The sequence below is a fragment of the Balaenoptera acutorostrata genome, chromosome 7 (genome assembly GCF_949987535.1).
Source record: "Balaenoptera acutorostrata chromosome 7, mBalAcu1.1, whole genome shotgun sequence".
NCBI lineage: Eukaryota > Metazoa > Chordata > Mammalia > Artiodactyla > Balaenopteridae > Balaenoptera > Balaenoptera acutorostrata.
This window is the reverse complement of record NC_080070.1, coordinates 57,754,299-57,775,624: the sequence shown is the minus strand read 5'-3', so window position 1 is coordinate 57,775,624 and position 21,326 is coordinate 57,754,299. Positions and strand designations below refer to the sequence as shown.

Below are 21,326 nucleotides of genomic sequence, written 5' to 3'. Positions count from 1 at the left end.
AATTTCATAATAGGATGCAAGTTATTTTACTCTGTAGGCCTCATATTAAAAGTATTTGTTCATCATTCATTCAACAAATATGTGTTGAGCACTGACTTGGGAAGTACTGAACCAAGGAGTTGAAATTAAGAAAAAAATCATCTAATGTTATGAAGATGCTAAGGTTGTAGTGGTATGATCATAAGGACCTGAATAACAATTTTCCCTTTCTAGGAAAATGGACTTGGAGGTCAGTGAACCAATAGACTTTAGTTCTGGAGATCATCAACATCTGGTTCAGAAAGCAGCAGATGATAATATCCAGAGCAAGTCTGCTCGGTCCTACGGAACTTCATCTTCAACTCATGGGCCACAACAAACTCATGGGAATCCACACTCCAAAGCTGGTGAACAAGGGGATACCTATGTGGTAGAAATTTCAGCAGAGACCACCACAGAGGACAGCAATCCTTTATCTGGCCCATTCTCAGAAGCAGCTATCCGCAGAGGTGAGAATATAGAAATGACCTTTTCGGAAGAGAAAAGCAAATGTTCTCTTAAAATGTTTACACAGGGTGGATTGTAGGATTTAATTTTGCTTTTAGTTTTTTCCCAGTCATGCTTTACCATGAAACATGACATAGGCCTGCAATAACAGATGGTCCCCAAGTTTTCCAGGGCATTCATAAATTCATGATACACATATTATGGTGAATAACGTGGTTTTCTTAGGAAACGTGAATTAGTCATTAAACATAGAATGTTCTTACCTACATACAAGGTGATACCATGATATTGGCTTAAGTTTTAAAGAATACTAATTCAGAGCCCTACATATTAATTCTGTATAGGAAATACATTCAGCTGTACAGAAGTCCGAAAAACTGTGGCTTAAATAAATGAGAATTTTTTTTTCTTTCATGAAATATGAAGTTGGAAGGTAGGCAATTCAAAGCAAATGCTTAGGTCCCCGGTGAACACTCTGCCACCTTTACGCCTTCTTAGGACCTGGACGACTTGAAGATGGACTGTGAATCTCATTGCTGTCTCCCTGTGGCCCTCACCCTCTACCTTGTGGCTGGAAAGAGGCCTTCTGGAGCTCTTAGTTGGCAGCTGAGGCTGCAATGGCCATTATGACTCCCTGACATGGATGGCAGTTTGTGTTGGTTGTTGGCTCTCTTCTTGTGGCTTGAGCTTCTCATCACATGGAGCTGGGTCCCAAGAAGAGGTAGACCAGATGGACAAGCCCCAGTGTGTAAGCATTTATCAAGCCTCTACTAATCAAGCCAGTGTTAATGTCTCACTGGCCAACATGTCATGTGGTCAAGCCCAGCGTCAATGTGGGAGGGCACTCCACAGGTTTTGCCCAATTTAAATTCTTATTTGTCTTCTTGTAATTGGATTGTAAGTGTTCTTTATGTATTAGATCCCTTTTCAGATACATGATATGCAAATATTTTCTCCCAGTTTGTGGGTTTTCTTTCACTTTCTTGATGGTGTCATTTGAAGCACAAAGCTTTTACTTTTGATGAAATCAATTTATTTGGTTTTTTTTTCCTTGCTTGTGTTTTAGGTATCATATCTAAAAAAATCATTGCCTAATCCATGCTCACAATGATTTACACCTATGCTTTCTTCCAAGAATTATATTTCTTATGTTTATGTCTATGATCCATGTTTAATTAATTAACTTTTGTGTATGTTTGATATGAGAAAGGGGCCCAAATTCATCATTTTATATGTGTATGTCCAATTGTCCCAGCACCATTTGTTGAAAAGACTCATCTTTCTCCATTGAATAGTTCTAGTATGTTTGTTAGAAATCAATTGACCATATTTGTAGGATTGACCACAAATGTAAGGGACTATTTTAGGGCTCTCAATTCTACCTCATTGATCTATATGTCTAGTCTTATGTGGCTGGACCACATTTAATATCTATTCCCTCACAGTCCTTGATACATACTAGATGTGAATTTAATGTTAAATAAGTGGCTATTTTAATGTAGGCAGCACACATTTGGGTATATATGTTCTGGCATTTTGATTAAGATAGCTCAGTCCTATTTCTTTGTTGTCACACTTCAAATGCACAGAAACTGCCCAGCAGAAGGACACAGTTGACAATCCTATAAGTCAACTTTAAGCAGCGTTCTTTCTTTTTTTTTCTTCTAAAACTGGGATAAGGCCACAAAAAAGTAAATGGTCATCACCGGTGTCATATTCCGAGGGCTCCAGGAAAACCTGTGTAGTCAGCTGGAAGTAAGCAAACAGAGATGCCAACAAGCTCTGCATTCTGCTTTGGCACGCCATTGGCTTGGAACTCCTTGGTCATACTTAACAATTCGTCAGATTATCAAGTTTCTGCACAAGCAGGAGGGAAGGGAGTTGCTAAAGGCAGGGAGGATAGAGAGAAAAGTGGTGGAGAAGCTCTGCAAACTCCCTGCAGCCCAAGTCCCTCTGCAGAGGGGTAAACGCCCTCTCCCCCAGTAGTCCCTAGGGCATCACTGGGCTCCATCTATGCAGGGGTGCAGCTGAATCCCTAATGATGGGTTTGCAACATTCTGAGACTTTCAGGTCACTTTTGGTCCTAAGGAGGATGGGGTGTCCATAATGAGGAATTAAATCCCTGAGTTTGGTCTTTAAAATTTGGGGGCTTTCATGGATAAACCCTCAGATCTTCAATAAAATGCCTCTAACAGTCTGGACTGAGTCTTTTCTGAGAGTTCTGCAGAGCTGTACTGTTGTCACTCTATTGGCCAACTCTAAACTAGCACTCCCTTTCCTATCCTCAAAAAAATCAGAGGAAAATTTTCTTTCATTAAGTGTCAAAAATACATAATTACATTTATATTTTTACTTTTGAATATTGTGTCATAAAAATAAGGTTTCTGTCTCCTCAGCTTTCATCGTAAAAGTGTTCTTCCTCCTGTCAGTTCAGCTGCTGATCACCGGGGCAATCATCAGCCTGTTTCTCTTCTGGTAAATCTTTATTACTGATGTAAATTAAGTATTAAGCTGCCCATATTAATTCTCACTGAATAGCTCAATTTAATTTTGATCATTAAAAGATTATCTATTTTTCCTTAATCATTCATAGGATATAATATTTCTGTCGCTTTGTTTTTCTGAGGCAACTTCTAGACGAAGGTGTTGGTAGATTTCTGGAGTTTAACTTCCTAAGCTAAGAATTTTCCCTTATTTTGGGCACTATTCTCTTTTTTATTTTCCCCAAGCTATTTCCACAGATAAAACTGGGTAAAGGAAGAAAGGTGAGACTATGGAGCCCTTGGAGGCTGGAGCTCTGTTAAATGCAGAAATTATTTCAGGGACTATGATCCATCACGGCTTAAACCATCCTTTGAAAATCTGTGTTTACAAACAAACGTATGAGAATTTGATTACTTTTGCTTTGTGTACATATCAATCTCAGTATCTTTCAAAATTAAAACTTCACTAGGACATTTGCATTTATCCAAATTTCACTTACAACTTATGACTGTACTTTTTTGTGAATCTATTTTAAGAAGCAAGATACAGTTTTATGTTTTACTGTTTCCTTTCCCATCTGTCATTGTCAACCATTTAGGGTTTCCCCCCTTTCTTCTCATGAGATTGTTTAACTTCTACTTAAATACTACACTAGTTAGCAAAATAAGCTACTTATTGTGTAAAACTATTATTTTTTTAACCAGGAAGGCTTTAAGAGTTTGGGTGGTCAAGAATCCCTGGTTCACCTATGCACTCTTGTAAGTATTATTGGATTAAATTAAAAGTTTTTTCTACTAGCTATTGATTGATGTCCTTATTAAAAATTAGGTAAAGGTATAACATTCTTTTTTTAAATTAATTAATTAATTAATTTTTGGCTGCATTGGGTCTTTGTTGCTACGCATGGGCTTTCTGTAGTTGCAGCGAGTTGGGGCTACTCATCATTGTGGTGCGTGGGCTTCTCATTGCGGTGGCTTCTCTTGTTGCAGAGCACGGGCTCTAGGCACGCAGGTTTCAATAGTTGTGGCATGCGGGCTCAGTAGTTGTGGCTCGTGGGCTGTAGAGCACAGGCTCAGTAGTTGTGGCGCACGGGCTTAGTTGCTCCTCAGCATGTGGGATCTTCCTGGACCAGGGCTTGAACCTGTGTCCCCTGCATTGGCAGGTGGATTCTTAACCACTGTGCCACCAGGGAAGTCCCAAGGTATAACATTCTTGAAATGACAAAATTATAAAGATGGAAAATAAGCAAATTAGTGGTTGTGGGAGTTAGGGTTTTGTGTGTGTGTGTGTGTGTGTGTGTGTGTGTGTGTGTGTGTGTGTGTGACCATAATGGGATGGTAGGATATCTTAATGATGAGATAGTTCCACATCTTGATTGTGGTGCTGGTTACATGGATCTGCACATAGATTTGCATCATAGGTCTATGACATAGCATTACGTATATACATGCTGTACCAATGTTACATTACTGGTTTGGGTATTCTACTTTAAATATGTAAAATGGGGGGAAACTGAGTAAAGGGTACACAGGACCTCTGTTCCTTTGCAGTTTCCTGTGAATCTACAAGTATTTCAAAATAAAAAATTTGAAAAAAGAACCCACAAGCTATATGTGTATGGCAATGAGAAAAGTTAATTTTAAAAGCAAAAAAAAAAAAGAAAGAGGTAAAGGTAATAATCTACATTTTTGTTTACTTTATAATACTTATTATCAGATAATACATCTCTATATCTATCTACCTATATCATATGACATATCATATGATATAAGCAAATAACACGTGGTTTTAAATTATCCCCAGGCCAGCATTTTTTGTTGTATTTATTATACTTGCTTGCTGCGGGAAGCTCTGCCGCCAGGTGCCTGCGAATTACATTCTCCTGGGATTATTTGTAAGTAAACCTCATTAGCATCCGTTGTCGTTCATCTCTGAAATATATTTTCATCACATTATTAAATTCATTCCATTTATTGTGGAAAATCTTTCTGTGGAATAATACAAATAGAAATTATTTGTGAGACATTCTCTTGGATGAACTCTGAAGTCATAAACTTACTTATGACCTGGAATCCACACCCTTTTAACAAACTAGAGAATTTGGGGACCCTGGGCTACTCCTCTGTGCCAGCAAACTTGCTTCTGAGAGGCCCACTCCGGAGTCTGGGCTACATTTCAGGAACAGTTAACCTGACTGTCCTCTGTCAGAGACAAAAAACACATTTTGTTGTGGAGAGTGAGTTCACAAATTGTGTGCAAGAAATGTAATTTTCCTTATTTTTGTAAAATTTATTTTATTTCTCTTTCAATGTGTCCTGACTCTATTGTAATTGAGGTTTCTGTTTATTAATGTTTACACCAGTCAGGCCAAACCTCTTGCCTCCTGGAAGCAGTGGCCTCTCTGAAACTCACTGACAATAGTGTTTGCTCCTCTTAGGAAAATCCAGAACAGAATCTCAGTATGATTTAGTGTGTTGGAAAGAAAGTCAGATTCTTTGCGATTGCTCCCGTGAACTGCTGACCACCCTTCCCTGTGAAGATTTACTTACCAATTCACTTGTTCCTCACCTGGTTCCATATCAGAGTTGAGGTAGCTTATAAAATATGCACAATATAAGAAGATAAGATAAATTGGTGGGGAAATCTGATGGAAGGAAAAATAAGGAAAGGAAAATAAAGCCAGAGGTGAGATTCGTGCACAAAATGCATAGTTCCATGCATTTGAGTGTGATGAGCCTAGATTTGGATCTGCGCCTCCTGGTGGTCAACGTGAGCAAGGACACATGGTCATGACGCTGGAGAAGACTGTGTCTTTGATACCCACATCTGGGCATTTCTTCAGCTGACGGAGCGTTGAGGGGCCTTTCTTAGCTGGTGTGGATACATTGCTCATTGTCCCGGTGAGCAAGTAGAGTCTCCCAGTTCCTGCACTTAACAGCACAGACCACACTCAGAAGGGGTGGGAGTTAAAAGCCAGACATAGAAAGATACTGGGAATCCTGGGGAAGAGACGATGGGATGGGGAGAGGTATTTTTCCAGAAATTTTTGGATGTTTTCTTTTAACTTTTTCAATAGTTCTAATGTTTATTTCAAGAAGAGATCAAAGTTATTGATCTCAAAGGAAGCTCTCATCTCCAAGGTTTTGCTGTTTATTTCTAAGCTGTTAACAGCCTAAGAGAAGAAATATTATAAAAGGGAAGGTTGAAAGCAAGCACATTGTTAAAATATCATGTGTACGTGGAATAGATGCACTTAAAAAAAAAAACCTATAAGGTCAATAAAGACAGCTTACTTTGGTCCGTTGAACAAAGTAGAGAATCAGGCTTACCCACTGGGTTTGGGAGATCCAGAGAGGCAATCCGGGACTCCCGGGGCTCCGGTTCTTTTCCAGTCTCCAATCCTGGACGTCATTAGCCAGCTGGAGAAGTTCAAAGTCCCTCAGGCAGTCCTAGAACTGTGGATAGGATGTGTCCTCACATTTACTCCCGGAGACTAGAAGGTTCTTTCCTGGCTCTTGCCATGGACCAGCTAGTCTCTGGATCTGTCTCTGACGGAGCATCCTACCAGCTGGGGAATGTCCTCAGGCCTTGCAGCCGCTGCTGACTTAGTTCTTACTGGCCTGCCGGCTGTCCTGGAGCCTGACTGTGGGCCTGGGCACATCCTCATAGCATTTTTGGTCTCATCCTCCAGCTTGACTGCCTTCTGGCTCTCAACCCCTCCCTCTCTCCCTCACTGCCCCATCCCTGGCTCCATTTGGACCATGGGAACCCTCCAGCCCCCATACAGCCCCCATAGAGCCCCCATACAGCCCCAATGCAGCCCTGGTGCAGCCCTCTTCAGAGCCCTGGATTGGCACCTACCAGTGCAACTCCATGCTTTGTAGGTGTGTCCTCCAGCTCATCCCCTGGTACTGAGGTCTCAATCCTCATTCCACGTCTGAGGTTTGAAGTATTTTATTCTCATCCAAGCACTATGGGAAAGGTCAGTACGGAAACCTTTGGTGGAGCATTAGTAGAAATAGCATATCCTGCTCTGATAAAATGTTAAGATTCTGTGTGGATGGCCCTGTTTGATTAATGACAATATGGTCTACAGATAAAGCTTTTACCTTGGTTTCCACATGTCTAATTAATACATATTTAACTCACTGAATATGTTGAAAGTTACTATTGTGTTCTAAGAAATATTTACTCATGAAATAATTTTTTCTGTCAGTCCCAGGGAGAACGATAAAGAAATGTTTGTTTCCGTTATTTATTTCCCATATTCATAGCCTGTAGCTTTGTGCGCTGGGATCATACATATTCCCACTAGCTCACTAGACCCTGCCAGAATGCACAAACCTCAAACCATCTCTTCTGGATTTTGGCCTTGGGGTTCAGGCTTCTGATGTATTGTGATTTTTGTTCCTAGACAATTCTTCAAGGTCTGCTGCTAGGAACCGTGTCAGTGTAAGTCTTTGATACACATTTGTGTGTGTGTGTGTGTGTGTGTGTGCTTTTCTTTGAATGCTATGTGAACAATAATCACAGTCTCTGGTTTTAGTTTCTGTAATGCCGAGGAAGTGTTGTGGGCAACGGCAGCAACCGCTCTAGTGACGATATCACTCACTTTATTTGCTCTTCAAACAAAAGTACGTATTATCGAAGCAGATTTCTGTCATAAGGGAGTGTGTGAATATGTTTCTTTGCCCCTCCTCCCTCGGGCTCTCGGCTTTCTGTGGGCCTCACCTCCATGGAGTCCTTGCCTTCAGGCTTCTGGCTTTCCTAGTAACCATGTTAAAAAAGTAAAAGGAAACAGGTAAAATTAGTTTTAATAATATATTTCATTTAACCCAGTATATGTGAAGTGTTATCATTTCGACATGTAATCAGTATAACAAAAATATTAATGAGATACCTTACATTCTTTATTTCGAAATTCAAATCCAGTGTGTATTTCATACTTGCAGCAATCTCAGTTTGAACTAACTGCATTTCCAGTGCTCAGTAGCCAAGTGTATTGAAAGCACAGCTCTAGACAAACTTTCTTAGCAGGCATCAGAGTCACCCGGAGAGCATGTGAAACACAGAATTCACTCCTCCTGGAGTTGCTGCTTCACAAGGTCTGGGATGGGGGCCAATAATGTACATTTCCCAGGCGCTGCTGATGCTTCCGGCCTGAGAACCAGACTCGGTGACCTGGTAGATTATTCTCTTGGTGTGGTAAGGGTAGGGAGTGAAATAGGAAAAATAGAGGAATTAGGAAAACACTCTTGCAAGAAAATACCTTGAATTCTTTTGCTTCCTAATCCATTTTTTTTTTTTCAGGCCAGAAGATGAATATTCCTCTTTCTTTAAAAAAATTTCTAATCTTCCCTAGGCTGACTTGGTTACTGATTTATAGAAGCAAAACCAAAAAGCATATTAATAAATTTTAAGATTACAAAAGAATAATTAACAGTAATTTTTGAAAGCTTAGTATATGTATTTTTATTGAAATATATACATACAAATGTGAAAAAGGTACCCAGTTAACATCTTTGTCTATTTAATTCCATTAATGTAGTCTATGCACATGCTTTTAAAAATATGAATGATTATGATCATACTATACTTACAAATTTACATCCTGCTTACTCAGTGTACATTTTTTATTAGGGAAAATTTTATATAGATACAAAGAATAGTTTAATGAACTCCCATGTGCCCATTACCTAGTTTCAAAAATTATCAATTTGTGGCTCCTGTTATTTCATCCATATCCTACCCTTTTCTCCCTCCTGAAGAAATACAACACTTTTTATGTAGCATTTTTCAGTGCTTAGGGGCTAATGGATTTCCATGGTTCTTGGGATTAGCCAGGGGAAATTATTAGCAAATGGGCCAGTTTCTGTCTAGTGGGTACACAATGCATCTCTAAACACCTTGAAATTGCTTATGGATGATAATTTAATTGGTTTTGTGTTGTTTATGTTTCCTCAGTGCGATTTCACCTTGCTAAGTGGAATGCTGTTTGTTTTACTCTTCGTACTTATTATCTATGGAATTCTCTTAATCTTCATACGATCATATGTAAGTGGGATCTCCTTTGTAAACCTCAGAGAATTGTTAGAATATAGGGTGAAGTGCTGGTTGTGTTGTTGGTCTGGATCCCCTGAGAAGCAGACACCAGATGGGTGAAACTTGCAAGGACTTTGATAGGAGAAATGTCTGTGGGAGAAAAGTGTGGCGGCAACGAAGGCTGGAAGAGCTGTCAGACCACGACAGCATATGTGACCCCAGGTTCGGGAGAGGGAAGGAAGGTGGGAGCACTCTGGATGTGGTGCCAGCAGGGGCTCCTGGAGCTAATGTGGACCATTACAGCAGTCCGGGGTCTCCCAGGAAGGTCCTGCTGCCCCCACCAATGACTGAGATGGCGAAGCGTGACCCAGGAGCAAACTACAGTGGGTTGCACCACACAGCCACCGGGCCCTGGTCAGTTACATGCCCCTCCCCGTAGCTGGAGGTCTGTGAGGCCACCTGCTGCACCAGTTGTGGTAGGGGACCACTGACAGGAGGTCTGGGCATGAAGATTGAGCTCCGACCCTAGGCGACAGCTGTCCTCCCCTGAGAGGATCTTGGGGTGAACCACTGACAGACCCTTGTTCTAAGTATGTCCAACCTTGCTGGACTCTGGCAATTTTGAATCCTTCAGACTCCAGTTGTCAGCTGTTTCCTTACACCTAGCTCAGTCTGGAAACACTGTGCCTCCCCCTCTGTGTCACTGACTCCTGATTTCTCTCTTTCCCCGAGAACCTTCCCTGGTTAGCAGAGTGCTCCCCAACCCTCTAGGACTAGCTTTCTCCTCCTAAACAGTGAACGCCATTATGCTTCTCAGATGTTATACACCACTTCCTTTTGCTCTTCTACAGCCAAACCCTTTGGCATTTAGGCCAATTTGTCACATATTCTGATCAGGGCTGTTCTGGCTGCAAGGAACACATACAGCACAGACTAGGTCAAGGCAAAGACCCAGAGACTCTCATGGAGTTCCTAGGTGGGAAGAAGAGCCAGAATTCACGGAAATGGAAACCCCACCTCCCTTTCTTGAACTGAGGTGATTGGCCATCTCTGCTTGTGAAGTAATAGCTCCAACACTAGCTCATGATAGAACTGCTGCCTGGATTCCTCTATCCTGAGAATTGATTTCTAACTGGCCTAGAGCATCTGTTTGATCCTGGTCACAGGTAAGAGGCTCTTGGTCGGTCAAGAGATTCACTGCTGTTGGAGTGTTATCTTCCACCTCTTGTCAATCAGCTCTAGCAAGGCTGTGTGAGGGTCACTATGTTCCCTGAGCTGAGGGGAGGGCACATTCTCTTGAAGAACTATGTGGATGGGGCTTGCTGAATGGAATTGAGTGGATGCTGTTGACCAACTATGTTCAAGAAAAGATTAATTCTCTCCACAGCTTTGACTTTCTTAATATCTTATCTAACAGCAGTGACCTAAGTGATCCCCTGAGTTGTTGCAAGTCTTACTCTTAATATACAGTGGTTTCCTTTCTTTTTGCAGTGGTTGCATCTATTGTATGCTGGACTTGGAACTGTGATCTTCTCACTCGTAAGTCCATTTCTCCCTTTCTTTGACAAAGAGTATGGTATGTGCACTGATGGGGCCCTAAGCCCTCTGCTAGGCCTGGAGTCAAGTGGAGTCAGTAATTCACTGCAAACCTCTCCAGGTCACTTGCTCCTTCCTCTGTCTTCTCGTCCTCCTCCTCCTTTTTATTTTTTATAAAGACAATTCTTTTTAGAGCAGTTTTAGGTTCTTAGTAAAACCGAAAGAAGGGTACAGAGATTTCCCATATACTCTAGCCTCCATACACGCATGGCCTTCCCCATTATCAATATCCCTCCCCAAAGTGGTACATTTATTACAATTGATGAACCTATATTGACACACCATAATCACCCAAAGTCTGTAGTCTACATTAAGGTTCACTCTTGGTGTTGTACATTCTATGGATTTGGACAAATGTATAATGATATGTGTCCGTCATTGTAATATCATACAGAATATTTTCACTGCTCTATAAAATCCTCTTTGTTCTACCAATTGATCCCTCCCCATCCCCAACCCCTGGCAACCACTAATCTTCTTACTGTTTCCAAGTTTTGCCTTTTCCAGAATGTCACAGAGTAGGAATCATACAATATGAAGCCTTTTCAGATTGGCTTCTTTTACTTAGTATTTGCACTTTAGATTCCTCCATGTCTTTTCATGGCTTGGTAGCTCATTTCTTTTTAGTGTTGAATAATATTCCACCATCTTGATGTACCACAGTTAATTTATTCATTCACCTACTGAGGGACATCTTGTTTGCTCTCAAGTTTTGGTAATTATGAATAAATCTGCTATAAACATCCATGTGCAGGTTTTTGTATGGACAGATGATTTCAACTCCTTTGGGTAGATACCAAGGAGCATGTTCACTGGATCATACAGTAAGAGTATGTTTAGTTTTGTAAGACAGTATTCCAAAGTGGTTGTAATATTTTGTATTCTCACTAGCAGTGTATGAGAGTTCCTGTTGCTCCATGTCCTCACCAGCATTTGGTGTTGTCAGTGTTCCAGAATTTGGCCATTCTAATAGGTGTGTAGTCGTATCTTATTGTAATTTTAATTTGCATTTTCCTGATGACATATGATGTAGAGCATCTTTTCATATGCTTATTTGCCATTCATATATCTTCTTTGGTGAAGTGTCTGTTAAGTTCTTGGGCCCATTTTGTAATCAAGTTGTTTGTTTTCTTATTGTTGAGTTTTAAGAGTTCTTTGTATATTTAGGATAACAGTCCTTTATCAGATGTTTCTTTTGTAAATATTTTCTCCCAGTCTGTGGCTTGTATTATCATTATCTTCACATTGTCTTTCACAGAGCAGACATTTTTAATTTTAATGAAGTCTAGTTTATCCACTATTTCTTTCATGGATCATACTTTTGGTGTCATATCTAAAAAAATCATCGCCATACCCAAGGTCATCTAGGTTTTCTCCTATGTTATCTTCTAGGAGCTTTATGTTTTACAATTAAGTCTATGATTCATTATGAGTTATTTTGTGAAAGGTGTAAGATCTGTGTCTAGATTCATTTTTTTGGCATGTGGATGTCCAGTTGTTTCAGCACCATTTGTTGAAGAGACTATGTTTGCTCTGTTGTATTGCCTTTGCTCTTTATTCTGTCCTGTTGATCTATTTGTTTAGTCTTTTCACCAATACCACACTATCTTGATTACTGTAGCTTTATAGTAAATCTTGTTGTCTGGTAGCATCAGTCCTCCAACTTTGTTCTTTTCCTTCAATATTGTATTGGCTATTCTGGGTCTTTTGTCTCTCCATATAAACTTTTGTCTCACCATATGGTTTGTCAATATCCACAAAATAACTTGCTGGGATTTTGATTGGGATTGTGTTGAATCTATAGATCAAGTTGGGAAGAACTGATATTTTGGAAATATTGAGTCTTCCTATCCATGAACATGGAATGTCTCTCCATTTATTTAGTTCTTCCTTGATCTCATTCATCAGAGATTTATAGTTTTCCTCATATAGTTCTTATATATATTTTGTTAGATTTATACCTAAGTATTTAAGTTTTTTGGATGCTAATGTAAATGGTATTGTGTTTTTAATTTCCAATTTCACTTATACATTGCTGCATATAGGAAAGTAATTGACTGTTGTATAGTAACTTTGCATCCTACAACCTTGTGATAATTGCTTAGTGAACCCTCAGATGCTCCTGGGGCTTCTAATCCTGACCAGGGCTTCCCTGTGGGCTGGCTGTCTCTTGCATGGTGTCCTGAGCCCTCTTCCCCTGGGGTTGGGGGGAAGACAGCTGGATCCCAGCTCACCTTACTCTCCCACTTTCCTGTCTGCCTTCAAACACATAACCTCACCTGAGAGGTGCACTCCTAACCGCCAATACATGAAATGATTAGGAGTCATTATCTCTCTTGTAAGAAGAAATAAGATAAAGTCAGGGGTTCTTGGAGGGGAGGAAGAAAGAAAAGCACTTTTCCACAGAAGGACTCCAGGGTGACAGATGGAGGCTAAGAGCAAGGCTGGATGTTCAGCTGCTAGAGGCCTTTTTTAAAGGATGACCAACTGTCCTCGTTTCCCTGGGACTGAGGGGTTTCTGAAGACACACAAAAGTCCTGGGCAAACTGGAATGGTTGGTCATTCCAGCTTTTTCTGCCACAGAGTTACTGGAATCAGACATAGGGAGAGGGAGGATAAGTGGGAAGGGACTTAGTGGTCCAGGTGAAGCAGCCGCTTTGGCAACCAGCAGACTTGGGTTTGACTCCCTTCTCTGCCACCTGCTACAGTGTGATCTTCCCTTCTTGGAGGCTCTGTTAACCTCACCTGCCTCAACTGGGTCATTCCCATATTACATGAGATGGCATCTATCATGAACTGATATGAGGCTACCCAGAAGGTGCCCCATTCTTTCCCCATTCTTTTCCTCCTGTTTCTTTCCTCCCCTCCTCCTCATTCTTAGAAGCCTGGGTGGGAACCAGGACGCAGGGAGAGCTGATACCTGAATTACTTGGGACACGTTTCCCTGTAGTGGATGTTGTTCTAAAATGGATTGTTTTAAAGAGTCTTTAAAACCCCAAGAATTCTTTGTAATGCCAGGGTTGACCTGTCTGATGCGGCTCTGCCTCACAGCACTAGACTCTTAGTCTACAGTCTGGATATAAAGACCTGAGGAGCCGCTTGTTTTCTTTTCCTCCTTCTAATGCACTTTTGCTGCCCACATCTGCTCACTTCGCAACAAACACAAGGGTGAGAGGGCTCTCTGACTTTTTTTCTTGATGCTTTAGAAGCTCATAATTTTACCTACTGCAGCTGAGCTAAAACATTTAATTGGGGGTTATTTAACCATATATGAGTCTTCTCATTCTATTTTGGAAATACTGACATCGTCACAAAGCCATCTCCAATGTCAAGTTTTGAAAACTTTTATCACCCAAAGGAAAGTTCAGAATTATTGCTGTGGGTGAATCTAAATGTTGGGGAACCATCTTTATTTTCATTCTTTTTTTCAGTGAGAACATGTGGGAAAATCACAAACACAGGGCATTTTGTAGCTTCTCTCTGTGTCCAATCTGCCCACCTGGTCTACATCACTGGCTAAAGGCACAGAGCTTTCTGGACTTGGAAGGAAAGGAAAGTAAGGCTCACAGATTTGGTCCCACTGGCTTCAGGAGAATGAAGCACTTGCTTTAATAGATAAAGCACAAACTTGGGGACATCATGAATGATTGAGGCTGTAAGAATAATACCTATAGCCACAAATTTACTCTCTGTGATATATTTACTGATGGTAAATAATTTTTCCAGATAATTTTAGGATACTTACTTGATAGAAATGTACAATTTAAGTAGCTAATTCTTCTTTCTTTTCTTTAAGTACTTGGTGATGGATGTACAGCTGATGGTGGGAGGGCGCCATCATCATTCTAACCTGCACCCTGAAGAGTATGTTTTTGCTGCCCTGAACATCTACATGGACATAATCAACCTTTTCCTTTTTATTTTGCAACTGATTGGACTGGGACGGTAGTCATACGGCCAAGGCTGGCTCGTGCTGAAAAGAGGGAAGGAGGGACACCTGTGAAGACATGCAGAGGTTACCACTCCATAAGCCCTTCTATTTTAAAATACTTACTTAATTTTTTTGTCAAATGAAAGTGAGCATTCAGTAAATGTTAGCTGTAGCTGTTATATATTTTTAGTTCCACTGTCACATTGCAAAACTTTCTGGCGGACATTTCTGATTTTTATAAACTCAAAAGGTGAGCTACATAACTACATACTTACAAACATTTGTAAGATGCTCATTACTTTGTGGAAGTTTTCCAGGCACTATTTAAAGCTGTAAGCAACATCCCTCTACATGAATAACATTGATTACAGAAACCCATATTTATTCCATTCTCTTCTCTTGATTTGGACATTTGGTGGGAATATTTTGGCATCTGACTTTTTTTAAGAGTAAGAGAAACTATAAAGAATTCTGCCTTTCTCTTGGATTCCAGAGTCAGACTGGAAAAGTAAATTCTATCTTGAGAGATCTCTTTGTTTCTATCTCAAACTATCTGTGTGCTCCAAGGGGAGCCTTTTGGGTCTGAGTCACTTCAGTGTCTGGCAGGAACGTAAGAAGGGGCCATTTCCAGCATGGATGAATTGTGCAGGGGGGAGGATGGGGAAATTAGATGAACTCTTCTGGTCTCTCTAGTATTTATCATAGAGCTTTATTTCAAAATTTAACTGAACATACAGATCTCAAGTAAGACATATGGACTTAAATACAAGCAATATAGTCACATACCTCTACCTGACTTTTTGATTACATATTTCAGATTAGCCATATCTCCACTATTTTAGTAGAGTTTCTTTATTGTGTTTATGATCTCTTATTACTACCAGTAAAATCCTGAAGATGGGTGTAACCTCTGAAATGTGAGCAAGTAGAAGAGAAAGGGACTTTTCAGCTACCCAGCAAAAAATCTAGGAGGACCCTCTAAAGCTCCTGGGTCAGGATATCTTAAAAATCACCATCTGTACATACACCTGCCAAACTCATGGTGAATTAATTCCATACAAGAAAGCAAATTCAGCTGGGAAGCTTGAGATTTTGCATATTCTTTTGGCATCAAGACAACCTTCCTGCATATAATAGGGACACACTGGCCAATTTATTTCTCCATTGACATTTCTGCCATCCCCACACCACATTAGGCATTTCTCTTGTCTCAGCAATGCTCCCAACCACACAAAGCCCACTGTGAGTCTATTGTATGTGCCATCATATAGCAGTGGTGACTTGATTAAAAGAAATTCTACTGCTTCTATGACAACCTTTTGATTTCTGCATTTAGTAAGGACTCTGAGCAAGACATACCTTTTACGGTCAGTCTATCAAATGAGTAGATTACTTTGTTCTCAATGACAGAAATTCACCTTTTGAGAAGAGCGTCCACGATTTGAAAATCTGTCAGGAGTGGTCCCAAATCCAGTGATGGGTAGCACATCTGTAAATCAACCCAAGATGTCCATAATGGGGCAATGGAAACTTAAAGAAAAAGAATCCATAGAAAAATTTAGGTTATACTTTCTATGATGCTGACAAATCCTGGGCCTATAATTTACTTTTAACTTTTCTTATCCCAAATGGGTATTCCCTCATCCAGCTTTAGGCATGGTTTGCTGAGCAAATCTATCTATACACAAGTGGACCCTAGTGAAACTACTCATGTTAAAGGCTAGTAAGCAGTTAGCCATGGCCTTTTTAAAATCGGTATGCCACTTTGCACTCATAGGTTCAAAGAATATCAATGGCCAAAATGCTGTGGCATATGTTTGACATTACTATCCAGACGAATGTTGGCAGTTTCAGTATCTTTTGCTTAATCAAATTCCTTGAAACAGATCAATCAACTGCTGAAGATGTCGTCAATGGTTTCCAAGTCATAGCGCTATTGATAGATTGTAATGCACTAAGATAACATTTGATTTATCTGATTGTTGCTCTAAAGCAAGTGTCAGCAAACATATGACACACCAAATTTAGCCTGCTATCATTTCATTTTTTAAAATTTTGTTTTGAAGTAATTATAGATTCACAGGACATTGCAAAGATAATTCAGAGAGGCCATGTGTACTCTTTACCCAGTTCCCCTCAATGGTTATCTCTTATATAACGTACAATATCAAAACCAGGAAAATGACATTGGGTACAATATGTATGTATAGTTCTGTCATTTTAGCTCATGTAAATTCATGTAACTCCCATTGTAACCAAGATACAGACTGTTGCATCACCACAAAAATGTCCCTTTTTCTACCCCTTTATAGCCACACACATACACCTCTCTTCCCCCCAACATCCCTAACTCCTGATAACCACTAATTTGTTTCCATCACTATTATTGTCATTTTAAAAATGTTAAATGGATGAAATCATACAGTACATGACATTTTGAGGTTGGATTTTTTTCACTCAGCATAATGCCCTTGAGATCCATCCAAGTCGTTGGAAGTTGTGTCACTAGTTCACTCCCTTTTATTGCTGAGTAGTATTCCATTGCATGGATATATCACAGTTAATCATTCCCTTACTACAGGACATTTTGGTAGATTCCAGTTTTTGGCATAAAGCTGCTATGAACAATTGTGTGCAGGTTTTTGTGGACCTAAATTTTCACTTCTCTGTGACAAATGTCTAGGAGTGCAAATGCCTGGTCATATGGTTAGTGTATGCTTAGTTTTTAAAGAAACTTCTCAACTATCTTCCAGGGTGGCTGTATCACTTTACATTCCCACAGGCAGTGTATGAGTGACCCAGCTTCTCTGCAACCTTGGCAGCATTTGGTGTTGATGCTACTAATTATTTTAGCCATCCTGATAGGCGTGTAGTGTCTTGCTGTGATTTAAATTTGTATTTCCTAATGGATAGTGATGTTACACAACTTTTCATGTGCTTATTTGTTTGTCATACATCCCCTTTGGTGAAATGTTTCTTCATGTCTTTTGTCCATTTTATATTGGATTGTCTGTCTTTTTATTGTTTAGTTTTGAGAGTTCTTTATATATTCTAGATACGTGGTTGGCAAACATTTCCTCCCAGTCTGTAGCTTGTCTTTTCACCTTCTTCATTAGGTCTGCAGAACAAAGCTTTAAATTTTGATGACGTCCAATTTATCAATTTTTTCTTTTATGGATCATGCTTTTGGTATCAAGTGTACTTTTTCTTTTCCAAAATAGTTTTAGCTCCTTTGCCTTTCCATATTTTTAGAATATTTCCAAATTTTGGAATTATCTATAGCTATAAGAAAATGTTGCTGGGATTTGGTAAAGTTGCTGCCAAGCATTCTGTGAACTGAGACACCCCCCACCTCCTACTGAACCAGTGGCTTTACTTTAGGCAGTGAAGATATACACAAAATATCCCCCAAAGGTAGCTACTAATTTTTCATGTAGATTTAAGATACTTGCTGCTACAGTCAGGCTAGCTGTGATCTCTAATATACCATTTGTTTGACTTGCAAGGCCTGTTGGGCCCATGTTAATTCTCCAATGCCAGGTGATCCACCCCAAAGTGGAGATGTCACATCAGTGAGTCCCAAGGTCTCCATGGGTCAGGCATTCAGTTTCAAGAAGAGCCTAGGAGCCAGTTAATAGCTGCCTTTCTCCAAAATGGTGTACTAGGTGGCTGCGTCAGGCAGGTGGCAATGTTGTGCTGGGAAATGGCTTGAGTACTTGGGCTGCCACCAAGTCTTTAACACAAGGAATGATTTTACTTTCTCCTCTTGGAATTCTACATTGTTTCTGTTGGACCACCAGAGAGGGGACCAAGAGGCAGAATGGGGAGTGGTTTATGCTCCACTCTCACCTCTCTACATGTAGCAGTCCCTAAATGGGAGATGCCACACCGATACTTATGAGACAGTTAACTGTGGGCACATAATCGTCAATTCCATTAAACATTCAGATTTGGGGGCTTCCCTGGTGGCGCAGTGGTTGAGAATCTGCCTGCTAATGCAGGGGACACGGGTTCGAGCCCTGGTCTGGGAAGATCCCACATGCCACGGAGCAACTGGGCCCGTGAGCCACAATTGCTGAGCCTGCGCGTCTGGAGCCTGTGCCCCGCAACGGGAGGGGCCGCGATAGAGAAAGGCCCGCGCACCGCGATGAAGAGCGGTCCCCGCACCGCGATGAAGAGTGGCCCCTGCTTGCCGCAACTGGAGAAAGCCCTCGCACGAACCGAAGACCCAATACAGACAAAAATAATAAACAAATAAATAAATAAAAAAGAAAATCCTTTAAAATAATCTGTTAAAAAAAAAAAAAAAAAAAACATTCAGATTTGGGAGCGGCATTATATTCAATCAGCCAAAGGGCCCCACCCACAAGGGAAGCCTCCCTTCCCCTCTATGGAGTGTGTCCAAATTCCTTTCTCCCGGCTGAATAGTCTAAAATGCTCTTGAGTCAGGAGCTACATACAGCAGGTGGCAAATGGATGCCAGATTACCTTGTCCCTCAGCCGAGAGGGTAAGGAGCCCAAGAGATGGGGGAGGCAGGTCTGTGGGGAGTACACTTAATTGTTGCCCTGTTCTCCCCCCTTAGCCCCTCGCTCCAGGGCCAGTGCCTGAACACTGGCACAAATACCTCTCCTACAACAGTGGTGACACACGTCAACATCCAGAGAAAACAGGGCCCACGGGCTTCTTTCTTCCCCACACACACCTCCGCAATTACCTGGAGTCCTTGGCACCTTCTGTCCCTCCTGCACCCGGCGCTTCATCCTCACATCCTCACTGCCGTCAGGGGTCAGGGGTCACGGGCCAGGGCGTAAGCGTAGCCTGATCTGTATTTCTGGGCAAGGCTTTGCAGTCACTTTTGCATTTGAACAGTGGTGGACTGCTTGTAGCCCAACCACATGAACTTCTCATGTTTCTGGTCCACTCAAAGCTCTCAATCAAAGAGCAAGGTTCTTACTGCTGATGATATTTAGTTCACATTTGGGGGCTCCCTGACTCAGCAGCCACAGCCATACTGCCTTTCAGGCAGGGCCGCAAGAATTGCTGTTTTGTCATGAAAACTTTCCTTCCTGTCTGCCTGCGGGAGTTAGCAACAATCAAGGCACCATTTGGACAGGGCAGCTTGTTTCAACCCTACTTCTTTTCATTAAGCCTGTAAACATTAGCTCAACTCCTGTTCAGTAAAAGGTAGGACAGCGGGAACCCTTATCCTTCCCCCGCCTCTTAGCTATCTCTTGAGTGAGAGCATTCACTACCAGACAGATTCCAGGGAGTCTTATATTCCCAAACCTGGCTCAACGGTTCCTCTTCTACAAAATCATGTCTCTTTCAGCATTCCATTCCTCGCTGCCAAAATCGTCAGGTCTGGGATTTGATTTTATCGAGTAAGTTAGCCTGTCAGAGTTTCGTGGATGCTGACAGAAGACACAAGACCCTGGGTCAGAGGCAAAGGCCTTTATCATTCAGGGCACAGCATGCAGAATGAATGTCAGCATACTTGTGCCAGTTCCTCAAGTCCCCAGTTCCACAGGGGCAACACAATGGGCCCAGATGAATGCCAAGTGTGCAGGGGGTTTGTGTCGCAGCTGCGGAACAGAGTGTGAGGAATCCAACACTTTGACAGCAAGCCTGCTCCTTGTCCTCAAGCTTACTAGCTATATAAATCCTGAGACGTGGTCCAGGCAAAACTCTTGCCAGGCCTTGCAGTCTTGGCACCCTGAGCAAGCACATAAGAAGCCCAGGAGAACTGTACTGTCTCGTCTAATAACTACCCTTCTCTATATTGTATTTTCTTCACTCCTTCATGAATATCTCTCTCAGCCTGTCTGTAAACTGATGTCTTGTGCAGGCTAGGCCATTATGCAATGGCTGGCTAAGAGATGATATATAGCCTGATCAGGAATATTTTCAAATTACAGTTTTAAAGACAGAAGAAGAATAATTTCTTCAGAAGTTTGGCCATCACTCAGTTTGTCAGCCACCTGTCAGTCTTAAGTGCAACAGAGAGCTAAATTTAGGAAACTTTTCTGGTCCATCTTTCTTTAAGAAGTATGACTACTCCCAGTTCCTAAAATAATGACAGCCATGTAATAATCTAGAAAGAGCTACTTACATCTTTCTAGAAAGAAATCTATTCTAGAGAGAAGGGGATAATGATTGACAAGGCAGTAACATATTGTTGCTAAGGTGACTGTTGCTAAGGTGACCTAGGAACTATGCCCATAGTCCAGGGCTGAGATACTACTACTCAGCCCAAGAGCCAAGCACATGAACACTTTTCTCCTACGGAGTCTTTGTTTCAGCCTTAAAAAAAAGAAAAAGAAAAACCCCCAAATTTGTATTATCATGTAATATTTAGATTCCAAGATTTTACTCTTTAGTGATTTACTAACTATAACTTTTAAAATTATGACCAAACTTCAGTAAGTCTCAGATTTTAATTCATAATAGGTAAGCAACAATATTTGAGGACTAAAAAGGGAACAAAAATGAGATCAGTGGCTGCAATAAACATGCACATGGACATTGGAGCTAAGCTTGAGATCCACTCAATGAAAGGCACAAATAAGACGACGACTCTTGGTGGTTATCACGGGCACATCCTGTGAAGCACCAGCCGGTGGCCTGGAACTTGTGCCTGTGCACTTTGAAGTACAGATGCCGAGGGGTGTTGTAATAACTCAGATGGGAAAGAATAATAAAATGATTGAGAAGCAGGCATTTCTATTCATATGGCATAAGAAATTTTCCTATCCTAAGCAATTTCACAAAATATCTTAAAATTCTATT

General features: G+C 41.0%; 1 protein-coding gene across 1 annotated transcript; it reads left to right on the top strand.

The window, feature by feature from the left end:
• The first annotated feature begins 217 nt into the window (after window positions 1-217).
• LOC103013621 (protein lifeguard 2-like) lies at window positions 218-14,557 on the top strand. The gene is made up of 9 exons (XM_007195782.2): window positions 218-488; window positions 2,883-2,961; window positions 3,675-3,728; window positions 4,774-4,864; window positions 7,385-7,422; window positions 7,517-7,604; window positions 8,935-9,024; window positions 10,504-10,551; window positions 14,405-14,557. Exons 1-9 carry the CDS (start codon window positions 218-220, stop codon window positions 14,555-14,557), a joined length of 912 nt encoding a protein of 303 aa, XP_007195844.2.
• Window positions 14,558-21,326: the final 6,769 nt, after the last annotated feature.

Bases quoted from the DNA above. Each gene is read 5' to 3' on its own strand.
- LOC103013621 (XM_007195782.2), top strand. From the start codon at position 218: ATGGACTTGGAGGTCAGTGAACCAATAGACTTTAGTTCTGGAGATCAT. The intron at 489-2,882 runs GTGAGAATATAG...CTGTCTCCTCAG, and splicing joins AGAAGCAGCTATCCGCAGAG to CTTTCATCGTAAAAGTGTTC. The intron at 7,423-7,516 runs GTAAGTCTTTGA...CTCTGGTTTTAG, and splicing joins CTGCTAGGAACCGTGTCAGT to TTTCTGTAATGCCGAGGAAG.